The sequence below is a fragment of the Bacillus rossius genome, chromosome 1 (assembly GCF_032445375.1).
Source record: "Bacillus rossius redtenbacheri isolate Brsri chromosome 1, Brsri_v3, whole genome shotgun sequence".
NCBI lineage: Eukaryota > Metazoa > Arthropoda > Insecta > Phasmatodea > Bacillidae > Bacillus > Bacillus rossius.
Genome location: NC_086330.1, coordinates 280,712,335 through 280,734,299, shown reverse-complemented (window position 1 = coordinate 280,734,299; position 21,965 = coordinate 280,712,335). Strand labels below are relative to the sequence as shown.

The 21,965-nt window shown below is 40.3% G+C and overlaps 1 protein-coding gene across 1 annotated transcript in view; it reads right to left on the bottom strand.

Annotated features, from left to right (window-relative positions):
* Positions 1-21,965, bottom strand: part of LOC134527531 (protein artichoke) — a 398,285-nt gene that overhangs the window by 18,770 nt on the left and 357,550 nt on the right. The window contains exon 2 of the mRNA XM_063360286.1: positions 2,096-5,425. Within this exon, the coding sequence (XP_063216356.1) occupies positions 2,096-5,384 (3,289 nt within the window). The 5' untranslated portion in view covers positions 5,385-5,425. The remainder of the gene's footprint in view (positions 1-2,095; positions 5,426-21,965) is intronic.

Here is a 21,965-nt window from a genome sequence, read left to right as displayed (position 1 = left end):
TTGATGAAATTTTGTGTGTGAGTTCACGGGGATTCGAGGATGGTTTAGATTCCCAATTGGATATTTTATCTCGATTCTGAGTTAAGAAAAACTAAAAATACACGCTTTAAAAGCAAAAAAACTAAGCATTGTTGATAATTAGCCTCCATGGCAACGGGCTTTTGCATTGTTGTTGCCTTCTGCGTAACCATGGGAAAGGTTTTTGGTAACGGCAGTGGCGTGCCCAAGAGGAGGGGTATGTATAATGAGAAGATACAAAATGTCCAGCGTATAAATACTTACCGCCATATCCATATTTCACAAAAAGTACATTTGGGCAGGACAATGTCTGTCGGGTCCGCTAGAAAGATATATAGAGAGATAGAGATATAAATAGAAAGATAGAGAGTGTTATAGAGATATACATAGAGAGATAGAGAATTAGAGAGATAAAGATAGATGCTTAGTATACGTTTAAAAAAATTACAAAAAAAATTGATTGAGGCATTGCAACGCATGCCGGGCATTATCTAGTATATATATATATATATATATATATATATATATATATATATATATATATATATATATATATTGAACAGCCCACTAACACTCGGGTTTCAGGTCCACCCTAATTGTTAATAAGTAGTGGCTGGTATTTTTCACGAAAAATAATCTGACTGCTCATTTCACTGGAGTTAGATGACATGCTCGTGACAATGGTTTCTTCTTGAAGTTGGCGGACGTCTGCAAGAGAAGCCATTGCCTTATTTGGCCGGGATACTCATACGCGTTTGCTTTCACGCAGAATTTCTGTGCTTCGTGTGACAACAGTGCTGACAGAAACTTAACCAATTACGAAACACAAATGATATTACATTGTTTAAAAACCCTACTATTCACTTCATGTTTTCGCGGTAAACACATACCCCTACTAACAAGTAGAGACAAACAAAAATAGTGTCATTTCCGGGTGCAACTGTAGACTCAAAAATCTTGCAATGATTAGAGACCGTAAAAATTCGAGGCTTATTAAGTGATATTCTAAAATTCAAATAATTATACGATTGTGATTCTTTTGATATTGGTTTATTATTAATCTAAAGGAATCTTGGCCAATTAGAAACACACAACTAAAGAAGTATCGAATCACAAGCTACCCAGTTGAGACGCCTCACATGTAAGCAGCCAATGAACAGGCGACGTTAGCCCGTGTGTGCAGAGGATCTTGGAGTCTATCCTGGAGGTCACTGAACCCGAAACTTTTTACAGTCACTGCTAATAATCTAGTCGTTATCATGTGTTCATTGCTGCTGCCATGTTCCACCCTCTCCCCGGGTATCACGCGACTTGGTCAGTTGTTTTGTTAAGGACTTAGTCGTTGGCTTCTAGTGTTTTAGGTCGGCTCTCCGAGATACAAAGACCAGCGTCAGTTAAGTGAACAAATCGTTTCAATAAAGACCACAAAATCATTGCAGGTGTGGCACAAGTAAATTTAAAAATTCATAAAATATTCCGTACAGGTGGTAAAGAGAAGGCAAAGTCCGAGGATTGTGGAACGATAGCACAAGTTAAGCAAAAAAAAAACACATTTAAATGTGTAAAATGTTGCGTGAATATTATTAGTTTTAAAACTGATTTCAGATACGAAATACAGTTAGGACACCGTGATATAGACTGTCACCAAATAATAACATTTACTTTAAAGCATGGAGGTTAGAATTTAAGGAGTGTGTGTGAGAAATTATGGCTATGTTAATAATAATCTAAATCAAAATGAGAACGACACCATATTTTGGTTATAATGATGTTGAAGTTTAACTCTAATTCTTTGATAATGTGTTGTTAACTTATCTTTGCTTAACAATACTCATTCCACGATAAACTTTACAAGATGATTTATCCTAGCGAGTACCTTTCAAACTATTACACAAACTTCTAGCATAAGCCTTTATACAGGTATTGTTTGTTTTGCTAACTAATAACTAACCTAAGTTACTTCAACTTTAGAACAGCCACCCGCTTCATAGACTAATCCTCCATGCTTTGAAGGTATCTACTGAAAAGCTGGTTGGCTTCTGGAGCCTTGTCTCATCATGACATATAATTTCCTCACCTTCAGTACGCAGACTTCTTATCTGTGTTTCCAAAGGCCGGAATGCGTTGAGTGGCAGATTCTCCAGGTAGTTACGGCTGAGGTCCAGGACTCTGAGTTTTTTCAGCGGCCGGAACGAGTCGCTGGCCACGAACGAGATCCAATTCCCGTAGAGGTGGAGTTCTGCCAGGCTGTCGAGGAAGCGAAATGTCCACTTGCCGACCCGCGCGATCTCGTTGAAGGACAGATCGAGGATCTGCAGCGACTCGAGGTCCTCGGGGAACTCTTCCAGTTCTTTCAAATGGTTGTGCGTCAGGTTGAGCAGTCGTAGGTGGCGTAGTCCTTGCAGTCTCTCCTGCGGCAGGAGTTCCAGCTCGTTCAAGCCGACGTCCAACGTCAGGAGGTTGGGCAGACTTTTGAACGCTCCAGGGGAGACCCGCGACACACGGTTTCTGTCGAGAAACAAATGTAAGAGGGACGGGAAGGCCTCGAAGTCTTTGCTCGTCACTATTGTCAGGTTGGTGGCGCTGATGTGCAGCTCTTGGAGGTTGGGGTACCTGCGGACGGACGAGAGGTCATGGATCCGGGTCAGCGGGTTTCCCGTCAGGTTCAGCCACCCCAGCCCGGGCAGGTTCTGATCGGAGAGCGCCGTCGTGGGGATATGCCGGAACCTGTTGCACGAGAGATCGAGTCTGATCAGGTGAGGTGACAGGTGGAAGAAGTTGGCTGGCAAAGCAGCGATTGAGTTGCCACTCAGGTCAACATTCAGCAGGTGTGATAGGTTGGCCGACGCGAAGCCTGTCAGTGACGAAACATTATTGGCCCTTATGTCCAGTTCTCGTAGCTTCGGCATGCCACTGAATTTAGAAAGATCTACCGTGGTTATAGAGTTTTCAGATGCTATCAAGGTTTCTAGCATTGGAGAATTCGCTAGTGCGCTGTACGGGATTTCCGAAAATAAATTACCACGAAGTTGAAGTTCTTTCAGAGACCTCAAAGACACAAATAGTTCTTTGTCTAATTGCTTTAATACATTGCCCTTTAGTTCAATTTTAAGGAGAAATTTATTTTTTGAAAATAATTTTTTGGGAATTTCTGATATTTGGGCATTATTAAGGGCTAGTGTTTGCAATGAAGGCAATCCTCCAAATGCACTATCTTGTATATCACTAAAATTATTACCAGATATAGAAAGTGTTCTCAGACCAGGGATTTTCAACTGAAGAAGCGAAGGAGTTCCCAGTAAATTATTTTCGAGGTTCAAGTCGTTTAAGTTATTGAGACCTTGAAAAGTCTTGCTCTCTATTGCTCGCACAAAGCTATTCCTCAAGTTAAGAATACGTATTGGGAGTCCTTCCTGAAACATTTCATCGTGCAAGGTAAACAGTTTGTTTTCAGAAATGTCCAGTACACGTAACTTCTTCAGAGTCGTCAGAGCCCTCGCTTCGATGAACTGCAGTCCGTTACCTGATAAGTACAATTCTTCAAGTTCGTGTAGCTCGACGAATGTGTTGACCGATATTTTCTGTAGTCTGTTCAGACTGAGATCAAGAAACTTGAGAGCTTGCATGGCTTCAAATGCACGATCCTCAATGAGAAAGATGCTGTTGTTTGTGAGATAAACTCTTTGTATGAGCAACAGATCACTGAATAGGCTTCTGTCTACTCTGGTGAGGCGATTGTGTCCGAGCCACATTATCTGCACACTAGACTGGCCACGGAGCGAGTCGTTGTGTAGCGAGACAATGCTGTTTGAATCCAATTGAATGGACACGAGGGAGGGAGAATCGTGAAGGAAAACATCTCCTAGAGCTGGGAGAAGGTTTCCCTGCAGGTTAACATGCTGCAGGCTCTGCAAACTTCTGAAAGAACCCGACTCTATGTTTGTTATGATGTTGTTCTGCAGGTGCAGTTCCAGCAGCGACGGTAAAGGATCGAAGACGCCACGTGTGACAGACACGATGCGATTATTCTGGAGTCTTATCTCTCGCAAGTTGTGCGCATTCTGGAACGTGCCAGGTTCGAGTCCCTCGATCTTGTTGTCGTCGAGGCTGAGAGACGACAGCTTCGGGCTGTGGGAGAACAGGTCTCGTGGGATGGCCTGGATGAAGTTGGCGCTCATATGGAGCTGCGAGAGGTTCGGCAGCGTCAGGAAGGCGTCCTGATCGACTCGGCGGATGGCGTTTTGCTGCAAGTAGACCACAGTCAGCATGTGCGAGCCAGTGAACGCGTCGTGCGGCACATCTAGGATGTTGTTCTCTGACAGGAAGAGCTCCCTCAGCTCGGGGAGGTTCGAGAACACGCCGCTGATGTAATGGACGTGGTTGTGGCTTAGGTCCACAGTCCGTAGTTTCTTGTTGGTCTGGAACACGACGGGGTCGACGAAGACAATCCTGTTGTGACTAATATCTAAAGATTCAATATCTACCAGAGATACAAAAGCTTTGCTGTGGATCGTTTCGATGGCGTTGTAGTAGAGGGAGAGAGTTTTGAGGGCCGGCGTGGGTCTGAAACAGTCGGATCCGATTGACTCGAAGTTGTTAGAGCTGAGGTCGAGGAAGAGGAGCGACTCCAGCCGGGAGTACCCATCGTCGGTCAGAGCTCCGATTTCGTTCCAAGCCAACCGGAGGGAGCTCAGGTGCTCCAGCCGCCTGAGTGCGGCCATCGGGAAGTACCGGATCTTGTTCTCGGACACGTCGAGGTCCGTGAGGGAGCTCTCCAGTCCAGCGAACCCGTACTCGGATATCTTCGCCAGCACGTTGCCCTTCATGTTGAGCTTCACGAGGCTCATGCCGTAGAAGCTATAGCTGGGCAGCTCGGCGATCTCGTTCGCCTCGAGGTCGAGCGCCCGGAGGTGCGTGAGGCCCGACAGTGCCTTCTGCGGCACCCGGGAGAGCTTGCCGGACACGATACTGAGGGACTCCAGCCCGGGACTGAGTCTCTCCAGGCTGTCGTCCTGCAGCTCCCTCAGGCTCGAGTGCGAGATCTGGAGATGGTTGACGATGCTAGCAGGAGGGAAGAGGTCCCCGGAGAGCGACGTCACCGCGCGGTCCAGGTCGTACACGCTGAGCGACTTGACGGGAGTGGACACGAGCTCCAGCGCGGAACGCACGGCCTGGAGGTTCGTCCCGGGGCACTCGAGGAACAACGCCTCCTCGAAGCTGTAGCAGTGGCAGGACGGGGCCGAGGCCGGTGACGAGGGGAAGTCGGGGCAGCGGCTCTTGGCGGCCCCATCGCACCGGGCGACGGGCAGCAGCAGCAGCAACAGCACCAGCGGGTTGCCATCGACGGGCGGGCCACCAGGTCTCATCTCACCGCCATGCTGTGGCCTCCGCGCGGTCAGCTTCTGATCTGAAACACGGGAGGACCACAGTGCTTGAGGGCGCTATTTCGCACAAGTCTGCCAGTGGCATTGTAACCGCTGGTTGGCTAACAGCTCCACCTTGTCCCTGAATGGCTGAACCTCTCAGCAAATCAGGAGTAACTCTTTATTGGCCATCAGCTGTACCAAATTAGAAACCATGCCCTACCGAAGCAAGTATATACCTACATATATATAAAGTCAATGGAACTAAACAATTTCAGTAATAAACTGTTATATTGAAGAAGGCAACTGCAATGTTGACCGAAACGCCGGAGATAATTTATTCAACATTGACTAGGCTAAATTCCGAAAGCCTAGCAAATTCGAGCAATTTCCGCACAAACTTTTTTTTTTTTTTTTTTAAATTTTGGATACATGTGCACTAATCTTATATACGTGGATACCATTCTAACTTGATAAAGAAAAACCTTTTCGATGCAACTTTGAGTCACAATGTTAAACATTAGAAACACTTTTTAAAATCTTTATCTATATTCATGTTTTATTAAGAAATGTTTCTTTGCAACATTGCGAGTTATCGTCCAATTTTATGCTCAATAACGGAGTTTCTAACGTGTGATGCGTCATTTCAAACAAAATATTAGGCTCAAACATACTGCGTATATAGATTGACTGCTTGAAAACAAAAATTTGGTCCAGATAAACAAATATTCACCCCCCCCCCCCCCCCCCAGAGTAATCGCAAGGTTTGCAGAAGACACGATCGAACTCCGATTCTATTTCCAAACGATTGAACCAGTATAATGGCATGACTTACATTTTGGTTTCCCTACGATGCGATATTTCACAAGCTATTCGGAGGATAGCAAATATACGGCATAATAAGATTTTTCAGGAAGGGGAAAACTGTTCCATGGAGGTACTATAAAGAACCTTCAAATGGGCGACTCAAGAAACGAGCAACTCAGAACGAGGAAGTATACACTGTAAAAAATCACGTGGTAATTTTACTGTGTAAAATAAATCTATGTATATATGTATGTATGTATCTGGTCCGGGGAAGAATGATAAAAACGTTAATTAAACTTCTTTATTTCAATACAAAAAGTTATTCTACGATTATTTAAAAAAAACCATACTTAACCATTCAAGGAACTTTTTAAACTTCTAAGAGTATTGAATATTAAAATATTGTATATTATAACTGCAATAACGAGTATGTATCAACGGGACAATCAGTTAAGTTATTTAGCTGATAATTATTCTACACTGCATTCACTGAACATAAATTTTAATATTTCTCGATTTCATAACGCAATTTCATAGAAATATTTAGAATTTTTGGTTCCAAAATATGTAGGTATTGTACCTGAAAAATTAAATTAAAATATAAATATGTTAATCTTTGGTTGTATAGTTTAACTAAATTTATAAATTAAAAATTATAAAAAAAATGTTTTTTATACTGTTGTAACTTATGTACGTGTACATTTTCCTTTAAATATTAAGTTTTCACCTTTTATGTATAGCCTTTTTTGAAACAATGTTATAATTTTATTGTACTTAAATTAAGTGATATTTTTAATTTTAAAATTTATAAATCTATTGTAATATTTCTTAAGTTATTTTTTATTAATTTATTTGTCAATTTTTATTCTTTTAATGTTTACGTTAGTCAAAATACCGCACGTAGATTAAAGTGACAAGATGTACTTACACTCAAGCTTGCTTGTGTAATGCTATATTCCCTGTTTAATTTAGTGAATGATTGTCAAAGTGTAAAATAAGAGGAAAATAAATAAACAATACAATAAAGGTTTTATCTATAACAAGTAATGATGTTTATTGCGAAAATGTTTAGTGCCAAGATAGTCTGGAATTCACTGTACCTACTTTTTACTTTTATGATTGGCAGAAACATTATTTACATAGCCTCGTTATTGTAGGCCAATCACAGACGTTCTGTGTTACAGCATGTGTTTCCTCATTGGCTGAGTTAAGTGCAAACGAGGTTCTTTTGCAGTTCAGAGCAAACAAGTAAATACATGTTGCAATTATAGACAAAGTGTTTACAAGGCTATAAAAGAATTAAATTTTCAAAAGGCATATTTAATCAACAGGTAAAAATAAAATGAAAATCGATTGTAATGAAAACCTTTGTTTTAAAATTACTATCAAATTTATCTTAATACTAAACTTTTTATAAAAATAATACACGAGGATAATCGTGGTTATGTGTTGTAAGGGTCAATATTGATTTGCTAAGCTTATTAAATATATATTCCTGGATAAGCTTTTTTTTATTATATTTCTGTACATCATGGTAAACAAATTCGCAGAAATATATTTTTTATAGTATATTAATTAGATTACGCGTAATAATGATTTAATTTGTTGTTACTGTTGCACCTTACTTAATGCGGTTTAAGTTTTCTGAATTACCAATACACGAATACGTTGGTAGCTGTAACAAGGGTTCTCAGTACTAAAGTAACATCAAAATGCCACTTAGGCCTGACTGCGGTAAAATCAGCATTTTGAAGTTAGTTTCGTACTTAAGAATGGAACAGTTATAATTTTGAACCCTCAACACCTGAGAAGTATTAAAGGTCTAAGGGTGAGTTAAATAAAACTTTAAACGGTTACCTAGTTGGCCGTTGGATAGTTGCCACGCAAATTCGAAATGAAACTTCACAGAAAGAGTCATAAGCATTTTCAATTTATACACATTTAACAGCTGTTGGTGCAGCGGACGTATTTCCAATATGGTTCGGTGTCAGCCCATAACGGCGCCGCAGGCAATGCTGCTGCCATCTGTTTCCCTGCAAGTAACTTGTAGATGTAATACACACATTTGCGACTCAAGGGGCTTTTGGTTTTGATTCCAGTACAGTACAATACAACTACAGTTTATGTGTAAGTTATAGTGACTTTAGATTTATACAGTAGTGCTAAGAGGCTTCTGGATAACGTGTGTAATGTGCAGTTGACGTATCCGCAGCCCCATGGCCTCGCCACGCCCAGTTGCTCGGTATCGCAGCAGAAGTGCAAGAGGAACAAACATGGCGCCAAACAGCAATTCAGTTACACCACTCTCATCCTGAACATTATAATTTTCTTTAACTAAGTGTAATTCTTGTCACCAATTTTCGCTACCCTTTGATCAAGTCATCGCCTCTTCCTCCCCTGCAGGGTGTAAAGTAATATCACTTTAATATTCAATGATTCACTTGAATGATAAAACTAAACAATACTGAGATTCACAATTGTAAAACGCATGGCGAGGAGAAACGTGCTAATGGTCTTACAGTTGCCTGGCTCTCTACTTAATTTGTTATACGTAGGGACAGGAAAAAAAAAGTTATGTTTCTATGACCTCCGCAGTCCTCTGCACACTCAGGCAATTATCACACGCTGATTGGCTGCTCACATGTGAGAACCTATCAACTTGGTAGCCTGTGATTTGTCAGTCTGCTGGTTGAGAATTTCTAATTGGCCCAGAGACCCCCAGGACGAACAGTGAGCCGATTGCAGAAAAACATAAAGCTATATGTGCTTAAATTATAGCTTGTCGCGAAATTAATCCGCGAATTTTTCCGGTCTCTACACCATCGATAGGGCCAGTGATTTTCCGCAAAAAATATTTCGAGACAGTCTATGCGGTTTAAAACACTGTAGCATCGCCTCTGTTTCGTGATTTATTTTAGTTTCTTTCAAGCGCATGCCCACTGTCGGCACATGAGTCACAGAAATTATTTGCGGAAACAAACGCGTTCTGAATGGCCTGGCTAAATAAGGCAAAGACTTCTCTAGCAAACGGCTGCCAATCACAAAGCAGATTTTTTTCGCAAAATACTGTGATGAAGCATCTAAAGCTGACAAGATGGAAGAATGTGGCAGTGTCCTGAGACCGAAACAATGGAAACGACGTGTTATAATAAATAAATCTGATAAAGCTTATTATGATCAGTGGGACGATTGTGATAGTAAAAGTATTTAAAATGAACTTTCAAGGAAGATGGTGGTAGATGAGATTGATTACACATGATGGAAAGATCCAAACATATTGGTTGACCGGCTAAGACTACATGGGTCGCTTTGTGCCGGAAACTATTCGTGCATCAAAAAAATATCCTTCATACTCGAAGAACTGAGGGAAACTGGCTACATACAATGATGGCTTGTTTTACTTGTATTTGTATAATGTTGAAAAATAAATTAAATGTTGAAAGTAAAAATTAATGTTTCATTTCGTGTATTCTGATTTATAACTAAGCCTATGTGTTTCCGCTACTGTGTGTGTTCATTCCGTTTCCTGTGTGTACCGTGAGTTCATTCCATTTCCTGTGTGTACTGTGTGTTCATTCCGTTTCCTGTGTGTACCGTGTGTTCATTCCGTTTCCTGTGTGTACCGTGTGTTCATTCCGTTTCCTGTGTGTAATGTGTGTACATTTCGTTTTCCTGTGTGTACTGTGTGAACATTCCGTTTTCCTGTGTTTGCTGTGTGTACATTCCGTTTTCCTGTGGGTACATTCCGTTTTCCTGTGTGTACTGTGTAAACTGTGCGTTAATTCCGTTTACTGTGTGTACTGTGTGTACTGTGTGTTCATGGTCTATATGTCTGACATTGTTCATGACCCGGTCTGCGGTCCGAAGATGCTTGGTGTATATATATGGATGGCTTTGTACATGAACATTTTAAAGGTTATTCTAAGTATCAAAAACTAGACTTTCATGTTAGGCTTATCGATAAAATATTTAATTTGATGGTCAGGTACATTGTCATGAGTTGTTTTTGTAGAGTTTATAATTAATAAACTCTGCGAAAGGTAATGGAAACCAAAATATAAAACTTATTTAATATTTAGTTACACTTGTCACTGTTCAAGTATCTAACCAAGGACAGGAACTGATCGAATCAATTTGTAAATTGATTGTATTTTTTTTTGGTGAATTTTGGAATTTTTCCCGCATTTCTAGCTAAATAATAACACGATTCAGAGCTGGCGTCCAAATTTCAAGATGGCGGGCACCTCAGTAATAATAAATTATTACTGCACTCTAGCGGGTTAGAATAAAACTAGCATGATGGGAATGTACTTTATAAGACGAGTACACACACAATATGGTGTCCTACAGCAGACGAAAACAAGATGGTTGCAATGTCCTCTAGCATGTGGTAGCTCCTGGTATCATGTACTGAACATAAAATATCTGATCCATGATGGTCGTCAAGGTCAAAGTCAAATTTCAAGGTCAAGGTCAAGGTTGAAGGACATGGACAAATTTCAAGGTCAAGGACAAATATCAATGTCAACAATCGAGGTCAAAGGTAAGGTGAACAAAAGATTATACTAACATGGTGTCAGCACACTCTAGCAGACGAAAACCAGATGGTGACGTCCAGCAGACGAAGGCAAGGTAGCGGACATGACGTCATACCAGCTGACAATATATACCTTGGTACTGGTGGAGGTAGGTTAATCTGTAGGTGACTTCTGTGGAGGAAGGATCTGTCATTTTTTATTTTTTGCTCTTACCAGTTTCGAACCAAGGACGGGAATCGATCTAACCATTCAGTATTCTATTAAGTTAAATTTTTGGTGAATTTTGAACTTTTTTCATTAAAATCGGATAATAAATAAAGATTTTCAAGTTGGCGGACATGGCGTCATACTAGATGACAAAATATATACTTTTCAAAAAGTGGTGGGGGTCAGTCTGCCTGTAGCCACCATGAGGGAAGTATCTGTCACCATTCTTTAATTGTTGTACTTCCTGGGTTTGAACCGAGTACTCCTAGCTCCATGTCGATAAAGAATGCTTTTTAAATAATTTTTATTAAAATTTTATTAATTGAATTTTTTTTATAAATTATAATTTTTTTTTTCATTAAAATCGGATAATAAATAAAGATTTTCAAGATGCCAGCCGTAACGGAAATTTCAACGGTGACGTCATAATCCTAGATGACGTCAGAGGCTTATCGGAGGCTGTAGACATGAATGCTTAAGCCTCTTTTAGGATTTTGTGTTCTTTCTAAGGCAAAAGACTTTTGAGGTTTTTCGAAATCCTAATTTTTGAATTTTTGAGGAATAAATTGAGAAATGTTTCCTCAAAACAGGAATGTTTGAGTCATTTTGAGTATTTTTGAGGAATTTTGAGGATTTTTGAGTCCAAGATGGCCGTCGTGATGTCAGAGTATATGGTCATTGACCCAGCACAGGCACCAAACCCTGAACCCTGTGCCAGTATGCCCTATTATATACTACTTAAGTGGCTTCCGTGGAGGAAAGATCTGTCGTATTTATTTTTTGCCTTTACAGGTTTCGAACCAAGGACAGGATTCGATCTAATCAATCAGTATATAAATAAGTAATTTGTTTAATGAATTATGTACTTATTTCAATCGGATAATAAATAAATATTTTCAAGATGGCGCCCGTAACGATAATTGCAACAGTTAGGTCTTAATACAAGATGGCCGTTCTGTCTCAAACAGGTGATGATATTATTACTTAAAATTTAAAAATAATTACAAGTCCAAATATGCATGTTATCTATACTAATATTATAAAGCTGAAGAGTTTGCTTGTTTGTTTTAACGCGCTAATCTCAGGAACCACTGGTCCGATTTGAAAAATTCTTTCAGTGTTGGATAGTACATTTATCGAGGAAGGCTATATGCTATATTATACTATCAATAACACTAGGGATCCTTACTAAAAGTCCAATTTAGAATCAAATGCGTTGGAGGGGGTTAGATACAACATGCAGTACACGTACGAAGTGTGTGTTGACAATGCCGCAGGCGCTAGAAGTTTATTTCCTATTGCCTATTAACATTGTTGCCACGCACTAGATGCCTTATCATTCTTAATTTTCCCATACATGTAAAAAAACACCCGTGTGATATTAACAACGAAGCAATCAGTACCCTCATAAGAGTTCAATTAGTATTTAAATACTTTTTATCACTTTAAATCGCAAACCTAAACTATTGTTTTTTTTCTTCTCTCTGTGTTTAGTTTGACTTTTATTGCCCTTTTTTTCAAGTATATATTTTACAGACTTGAAACATCACAGTAATGTTCCTTAGGTTACGCAGGATGACATTTTCCGAAAATTAGATCCCATGGGTGGTTAAAACCAGGCAACAGTGGGTACTTTGTCTGCATGAGAACAGGATTTTGCATTGTTCATGCCTTCTGCGTCTCCATGGCAACGGGCATCGCGCGGCAGTGGCGTACGCACAAGGAGGGGCATGTATAATGATCGGCGCAAGAGTGATCTGCCTGTAGACTGCCGTAGCGAAGTACGGGTACATCAGTTGTACGTTGCGTGCACGAGACGGGAAACCATCGGTGCTATTCATTTTCTCTCCGGTACATTATACAGCATTGTAATAAAATTTCACTGAATTTTTTTTATTTACCATTACTGTAAATGGGAGATGTGGCTTAATTTTTTTTCCATTAGTATAGCTGTGCGAAGCCGGGTCGGGCAGCTAGTTTTTATATATAGATACCTTATTTAATTCTCATTCTGATAAATGTCTCGATGGCAGTGCGGTTAAAGGCGTATGTTTTCCAACCTAGAGGTCAGAGCTGCGATGGTTCGAATCACAGCGCTTCCATTGTATTTTGCATAAAAAATTAAATTTAATATGACGATAAGGACTAAAACAGCTCTGGTAAGTAATGTTTCATCAACCTTATGTGATGAGACAGAGCGACGCTTGTTTTTTCTAGGAACAAACAGCAGAAACAAAGTGAAAGGTTTCCAAGATGGCGGCCTCCAGCGGAACAGAAAAAAAATCAAGATCGATGCTGGCGCTCTCTTGGAACAAACAGCAGAAACAAAGTCGACGGTATCCAAGATGGCGGCCTCCAGCGGAACAGAAAAAATTCAATATGGCGGCCGTGACGAAAATTTCATAATGATTGAGTGTGGCGCTCGATTTAAAGATGGCGGATCCAAGATGGCGGATTCAAAATGGCCACCGGGGTTAATATCAAGGTCAAAGTTCAAGGCTACGGTCACAGTTCAAGGTCAAACTTCAAGGTCACGGTAATTCAAGATGGCTGCCGTGACGTCTTCGGAAATGTATGTTCCAAGGCAGCATAACCTGCCACAAACCACACCCTGAACCCTGTGTCCGGAGCCCCTTTTACATAGCCTACTACTTATAGCCTACACAAAATCTTACAATAATAGTTAAAGTAAGTTAGCGGTCAGCTCAAGAAATAAGTTCCATTACTTGACGTATCAGTAAAACATGTATTTTTAAAGTTGTTGCCAATTATATAGGTCTAGGATCACACTAAATATTTTAACGATTTAAAATTTTTTTTTAAGTTATCTCAGCGCAGACTAAATTGCTGCGTCAATCGTGATATCAATTACGCTTTAACGCTGATCACATGTCCAAAAACTATTTGCTTATTATAAACTAGGTTTGTAAATAAGAGATGCTTTGAAAGTAGTGACACTACAATAAAAATAGAAAAAAAATTAATATTCAAGAATTGTTTCAAGTGAATGTTGGATAATTAAACTGTCCAAATATTCCACGCCAAATTCATAACGCTATGTTATGAACATAGTTAATGAAATTTGTTGGTGTCCGCACGAAAGGATAAAGTAATTTACAAAATTCATTAACTAAGTTATTTCTCAGTAATTTTGTTTTATATTTTTTTATGGAGACGAGAATTAAAATTGCCAATTACTAAAACTTTATAAAAGTTAAGTCTTTCGTGCTGCATTTCGACCACATAACTATCTCTCGCTGCATTTCCCACACCTCAAGCAAACATTCTTGGTTGGCACAAAGTTTCGTGATGAAATAACTTTTCGTAATTCACTCGAGAGAAGATTTTGTTTTGAAGTCTTTTTAAAAATTTTGAAAAAATTTGTACGCTGAGTTATTATTGGCGTGAGATTTATTTACGTCAAAAAAACTATAATATATTCCAAATCAAGTAAAAGAATTTTGAGCATTATGTCCCAACATGACTTTATTTTCCGGACTGTCATTATGAATCTTTCGCTATTCAAACATTGCCAATAATGCTTTATAACAATTTTTTCGTAAAATACATGCTATACGCTATTGGTACAGGAATTTATTTTTAGCGGAAAGATTTCGAAACAAATGCATTGTCAATGTCATTGAGCGCAATGAGACTGAAATCGCGAAACTTTTCAGTAACTATACATAATCCATTGTTAGAGACCAGAAAAAAAAAACCTGTTTCAGTGACCTTCAGGATAGACTACAAAGGTTTTATGCACACTTATGCAAAAAAAAAAAAAGACTACTCATTGGTTTCTCGCTTCAGAGATTTCTAGCCTCGGTTGCCTGTGATTTTATACTTCTGTTGATGAGAGTTTCTTATTGGCTCAGAGTCTTTCACATAGACTGTGGGCCAATCATAGAAGCAGATCAAATGTAAAACTGTTTGAGTTATAACCAACCGCGAAGTGAATCGCGGATTTTGTTCGGTTCCAACCTATCATTACTATGGAAAGGAAAATTTCGCGTATTAATTACACGATAATCCAACATTAAAATACTTATGCTTACTGTAATTTCTGCAGTTGGCTCATATGTTACCTGAAGAACTGTGGGCCAATGAGACACACTCATCCAAATAAGTATCGAATACTTGATCACCCAGGTAAGACATCTTTATAAAAAAAATAGAGGTCAATGGACAGGTGACATTTTCTCGAATATTCAAGAACTTTAGAGTGTATCCTGGAGGTCAGTTACACCGTGAAATTTTCCAGTTCCTAAACATAACCTACTATGGATTATGAACTGACAAATAGTGTTTATTCTGAAAGTAATTATTTGTTAAAAATAACAACAGGTGTTGCAATTCATCAGGAAATTTAATAAGCTAAAATTAACGCATTGAAATTAATTTGTATGCCGTTTTGGCTCAGGTCACGTGTACAGTCGTGTGCACGGCCTGCTGCGCACTCGCTTATGTTTGATTAATTACGAGTTCAGCCCTACGTGTGTAGTCGCTTACCGATCTGCAAGACCACGACAGAGATGCGGAGCACATGTTATCTATCTTTTTATTATAGATTTTCGACAGGAATGCGAATGTCTTTATCCTCTGGTTGGGTGTCAATTCAGCTGAGGATTCTATACCGCTTAAAACTAGTAAACTATGAAAGCTACAGAGGTAAAGTAAATGTATCTTAGTAGAGAAGACTTTGCTCGTGGTCGTTACGTATGACTCATCCGGTTAACATTTGCAGTGATGACGTAAGGAGCGTTGGTGGGGAGTGTCGGATTGAAGCCAATGAGAGTTCTAACTCCGAAAGTAATAGATTGATATTCGTGATTAAAACTTTAAGTTGCTCGTGAGTGAGCACTGAGTGATGTTAGTTGAGTGGAATAACTATAAAATTACTAACTCTGGTTTTGGAGCCATTAATCGCAAAATACCTAAGCGAAAACAGGTTATGTTGGCGAAAAGAAAGAAAACAAGCGGAATCACCCGAGCAGAAACCATTTAAAATGCAGAGAAGTGCCGTAGGTACCGAATGAGACAAGAAGTAGCCGAGAGAAACGAGCCAGTGGAGCACAAGAGCCCCGAACGAGGCGCTCGAGCGAGCCTCAGCCGTCCTCGCGAGAAGCGAAGGGGTATGCAGAACACTTGTGTGGTAATGGACGTGGATATGCTCTCTGGTGATACTGATGTTGATGTGGAGTCAGTTGAGCCAGTGGTTGTGAACGATGAGCCGAGTTTGTCGTGGTTTGGTGTCAAATTATTTTATTTATTCCATACACAACATTACGCGCGATGGAAATGCGATGATACAAACCCCTGGCGGCTGTAGTCCTAAATACAACCTACCCAGAATGTTTTTGCAGCGTGGTAGTAGCTGTGGCTTCTCAGACGGCGTATGCAGGAGCTACGGTTTTTTTTACGATGAGTTGGAGGGAGTGGTTTAAGGAGGGGTGTGAGGGGGAACACTTCTGGCGAGTCTGGGAGGCAAACTTCTTCTCTGGGTGCTGCCCCGAGGATGCTGAAGGCGGTCGAGCCAGAGAGCCGCGGGGAGGACGGGGAGGGGGGGGGGGAGGGTTGGCGAGATTTAGTGCGATAGGTGCCCCCTCCCCTCGTGACCTCACTGCGAGATAGCCCGGGCCTCTCTCCTCCCTACATGCTGCCTCCCGCCCAAACACCAGATAACTCGGGGCTGCCCCCACCACCTCTCCCCGCGCCACAATGCGATAGCTCAGTTTAATGTAGTGGACAAAGGAGGGTTCAAGACTTTACGATCGAGGGTCGCAAAAGGTCTCCGCTGGCAGTCCTGGCCCGCGGCATATTACACTTTTCCAGCACAAATAATCTCAAACACGCCCTGCCTCTCTCACGGTCGAGAAGAAAAAAAAAACCGGGGCTGTAAAATATATATTTTTATTAATGAAATGTCGCATTGGTGGCAAGTTACATTTTATTTCTCTTTGTTTCTAATATCTTAGTAGATTTTTATGCATGATATTTCTCTCACGATCACAAGCAATGGGAGTTAAAAAAAGACTACTTAAACTGCAAATTATTAGCACGCTGCAAACTACGTGATGAAAAAATATATATTTTATTTTATTCTGCAAGTGGTTATAGAATACTAGCGTTTCGCGAGTTAAATCACCCTTGGATGCTGATTTTCGGAAAACCTTGTTCTCGGTTCATGGCTGTGTAATATAAGGAACATCACTGCATAGTCAAGTCTGTTGGATTTATACTTGAAAGACAGGAAATTTTTAATCTTCAGCGCCCCCCACAGCCCTCCTGGGAGCTTATTTCGTAAAATCCTTCCTTAGCGGATGTCTACGTATCAAAATTAATATTATTGCCAAATTTCAATACTATGGGTCTAATAGTTCCTGAGAATTCGTGATGAGTGAGTCATTAAGTGGTATTTCGCTTCACACAAACTTTACCACCCATTTCACCCCTTTGGTGATGGAGTTTCAAAAAATCCCTCCTTAGTAAGGAATATTTCCTTCAAATTTCAACTCTCTAGATCCACCGGTTTAGACTGTGCTTTGACTGTCAGTCTGTCAGAGTTAACAGTTGTATTAAGAAGATGCTTTTTTTTAACATGGCGATAGCTTTTGATTGCATAAATCTTCATTATCAAATGTTTGATGTCAGCTGTTAAATATAAGGGCTTGTATATTTTTGGGAAAAATGTTAGACTAATTGTGTATTTTAAACACTGTAGTATCGTCTGTTACTTTCAGTCACTGTCGGCACATGAATCGCAGCAGTTTTGTACGGAAGCCAACGCGTCCTGAATGATCCTGAAATCTCATAAAACGGCAGCCAATCATAAATATGAAACGGCTGGCGCAGGGATACTTTATTGTAGTCTAGTGAGCAGTCCATACTTTATTATAGTCTAGTGAGCAGCCAGATTTTTTTCCCGCGAAAAAACCCCATGTTTTTATTCATAACCAGGCTGAACTCCACAGACTGTACAAAGAAAAATAATTCTGTACTTTCACAAAATAATTTATTTGTAAACCAGTTGCCAAGAACCAGTTTGTAATACAAGAGAGATACTGTAACTTTGTACAAATCATGGCTGTGGTTATTTTTGCATATATTAAATAAATTTTTAGAGATAATACTGAGTATTTATTACGAAAATTGGCGCATAATCTTATATTTTAATTGATTTTTCATTCAAGCACTATTTTTGAAACAATGAAAAAGATATTCGAGTATATGATGATTGAACTTTATTTTGTTGTATTATGCTTTTTATGTGCGCAGTTAATACTGGAATGCTATTCGGAGAACGGTTTGCAAATAGCTTTAACTATTGGAGGTACTAGGAAAAGACCAAGCATAAATGGCCTGGCAATAATCCGAATCCACTAATAATGCAAGCACAGTTTTGTAGTGGTACAGTTGTTTTTATGTAAATGTATAAATTTACAAATATCTGTAAGTTTACATGAATGCGTCTGTTCGATTTACCAAAAAAACGTATACGATGTACATACATAAGTTGTCTTCTTTTCATTAGCGGCTGTTTCTTTCCGGATTGTATATGATTGGGTAATATATTGTAATGCTGAGATTAGTTTATTGTCCTTCAGTGCATTTCAAAATGCCCATGGCCCGATAGTGAACGTCGTTGAAATATGTCTCGGTATGTATTACATTGTGCCTCCGACACCTTCTTTCCCTAGTCACCCTTTATCCCATCTCGAAGGATCCGATGCTAATTCGAGCCGGGTAATATCACATAGCGCTCGTCCGTTCTCGATTTCCAAGGAATTTCCAGAGAAAGAAAAAAAAAATGAGATAGCTTAATTCTACTTTCGCTTCATGTCCGCGCAGTTTTTCTTTCTGTTATCTTTAGCTCTAATTTTTTTCCTCGTCTACTCCATTTTTATCCATTCTCGTCACACTCCCTCACGAAAAAAAAAAAAAAAAAAAAAAAAGAATTTCTTCCCTTTCTGTATGATTCTCGCTCGTATCTTTTACTTACGCCCCGCTCCCAGCGCTTGGTTTGTTAAGGGGGAGAGCTAGGGACAGAAAGACGCCATAGTAGTATAGGATAGGGCATCCGGGGACATGGCGCTGGCGCGTGGATTGTGATTGTCGGTCCGCCATCTTGGATTGTGACGTCACGGCGGCCATCTTGGACGAGCGTAACGGGACATAGCGTAACGGGACAAGTTTGACCTTGACCTTTGACCCTCAAAATTCGCCAAAATTGGGCAAAAATTGCCCAAAATTTACATTTCTGTGAAAAAAATTCCGCCAAAAAATCGCAAAAAATTCCACAATCCAAAAATTACGATTTCAAAAATCCTCAAAAGTCGTTTTGCCCTAGAAAGAACCCAAATTCCTAAAAGAGGCTTAAGTATCCTTGTCTACAGCCTCCGATAAGCCTCTGACGTCATCTAGGATTATGACCGCCATCTTGGATGGTTGTGACCTTGACCTTTGTCCTTGACCCCGGCGGCCATATTGGATCCGCCATCTTGGATCCGCCATTTTGGATGACGTCATTGTGTGTTCTCGAAAATTCCGGCGATGTGTTTTCCGCCATTTTGGATGACGTCACCTTTGCAATTTGCGTTACGTCCGCCATCTTGAAAATCTTTATTTATTATCCGATTTTAATGAAAAAAATTCCAAAATTCATTAAATAAATCACTCATTAATTTACATATTTATTAGATCGAATAAGGTCCTTGGTTCGATCCCTGGCCGATACAAAACAACTTTAATTTTAAAAAATACCACTAAAGTGTAAGGTTTGAGTAAATAAAAACACCGCAAGTTCTTTTAAAAAATACTTTTATTACATACATACTACACTACTACAAGTACAAAAAAAATACACAGACAAATTACTAAAGTTTTGGTTAAGATTTATTTCCACATTTAATCCTGTGCTGTTCAAGACACTGTATAGCTGTGAGTCCTGATTTTCGAGGTCGATTAGCGAAATACTTAAAGCACATCTTACACATATAAATCTTCTTTTGATGTTTTGTAACCTGGGGTCTCACAAGTCGGGAGAAGTTTTTGATGTAGCAGTAGTGTGCAGAACCGCTTTCATTTGTCACAAGCAACAAATCGAAATGATTTTTTCTTTCTTGTTTGGTTACCCGAATCGGACACACCTTATTATCCTCATTTAGCGCATACACATTAACTGAGACTTCAGAGTTATTTTTCTCAAAAACTTTTATCTGATTTAATGGTGTCGGATAGCACAGTCCATCGAAGTTGTACTTATTCTCCAAAGCATAATACCTCTTATCAACACGGTTTTGATGACTTCCCTCGACAAATCTTGCCAAAATACTCCATTTAAAACAAAACTGGTCCTTCAAGTTTTGGCAATTGACTACTGCTCTTTTGTTGACTATCGCCTCAGGTAAGGCAATAAATGATGATGTCTGATGGTATGGAAGCATACTATCACTTGATTCGTTTCCTATACACATAATCTTGTGACTGTCCAGACTGTTACAATGCGAAAAAACCTTATCGCATTTGTCGCACTTATATGTCTCTCGAGAGATTGTCAGAGACCTACTGCAGGATATTGATGCACCACTATATTTGCATTGACGCGATGTACGCTCTTCATTAATTGATGTCTGGAATGCAGATGATGACATGTCAGCTGATGGTGAAACAGCACGTATCTTTGTCTCCTCTGCAGCAGGTATCGGGTTCTCCACAGCTGTCGACACCTCAGCCATTGAGCTCTCCGCTGCCGTGGTCTCCTCTGCAAATGGTATCAGGATCTCCGACTCCATCATCGTTGCTGCCATCGAGGTCCCCGCTGCTGTCGGTAAACATTCTATTCCGGTCGACATAACTAAATCTCACGAAACTTACTGGAGAGAGCACGTCCGTACTGCACCGCGGCCAGAGGTGAACTGCGGGTCCAGTCGTCCGAACCTCGCTTATATACCCACGGTCTACTGGTATACCTCATGAGTCAAAATATTGTCTGTATTTAAAATTATTTTTTTATTAGGTACCTAAAAATTGTAGAAATAAAAAGCATACGAGTTCAAGTTTTACACATTTATTTATAAAAATTACACAAATACCTATTAGGTTAAGGAATCAAGCATTTTCACAAGCACAGTCTTTAATGCCGCACGAACTGACACGTCGACTCCGGTTCCAACTGGTTCGTTGACTCCGGTTCCAACTGGTTCGCAGGCCACAGGATCAGGAACACAGGTTTCCAGCTGGTCATCTTCTGCGACGTTGACAACTCCGACAAGACATGGTCGATGACGTCTGTGACCACGTCTACGCCTGGGCTTTGGCTCAGTGCTAATTGGGACAGATTCACTGCCTGAACTGCGACGACGAGACACACACCGTTTGGACGTCTGCGTAGAAGCATCACAGGTCGCAACAGGTTGCAACACGTCCATGTTTGGTGTTGCACGTGAAGACGAGGCGACTACCTCAGCGATGCTAGCAGGAAGGATTGTGTGTGGTCTCATGTGATAGACGACACAGTTTCCAGGTTCGCAACAATCTACCAGCTGCTGGGTCGGTTCGTAGGACACAGGAAAGTGCGCAAACCGCCAATGCTGAGCGCCTCCATCACAGGTTTCTGTATATGTACGTAGATACCCGGAATCCCAGTAGCTGTACTCGACACTGCTGAAGCTAGGTCTTGCGCTCACGTACACGTTAGCAGGATGAAACGTAAACATCTTCTTGCAGGTCGAACGTCAACTGAAGGCATGTACGTAGGTACGCCATTTATATATGCAGGCTCCTACTAACACTGTGTGTGCCATTTCTGCATTAACTGCGAGTTTGTACAGGCACAGACACGTTCAAACTTGTCACGTGGCTGCATGTCATATATTGCACTAAGCTTGCGCAGGGAAGGACAGCCGTAGTCGGTCTGTATATCTACGATTTCAGCTGCTCTGTCGTCACACAACTTGCTCAGCCATTTCTTCTGTTCAGGTCCGGCAACGTAGATTGTTTCGTTTTGAACTAGAAAATCTTGAAGTGTGTTTTT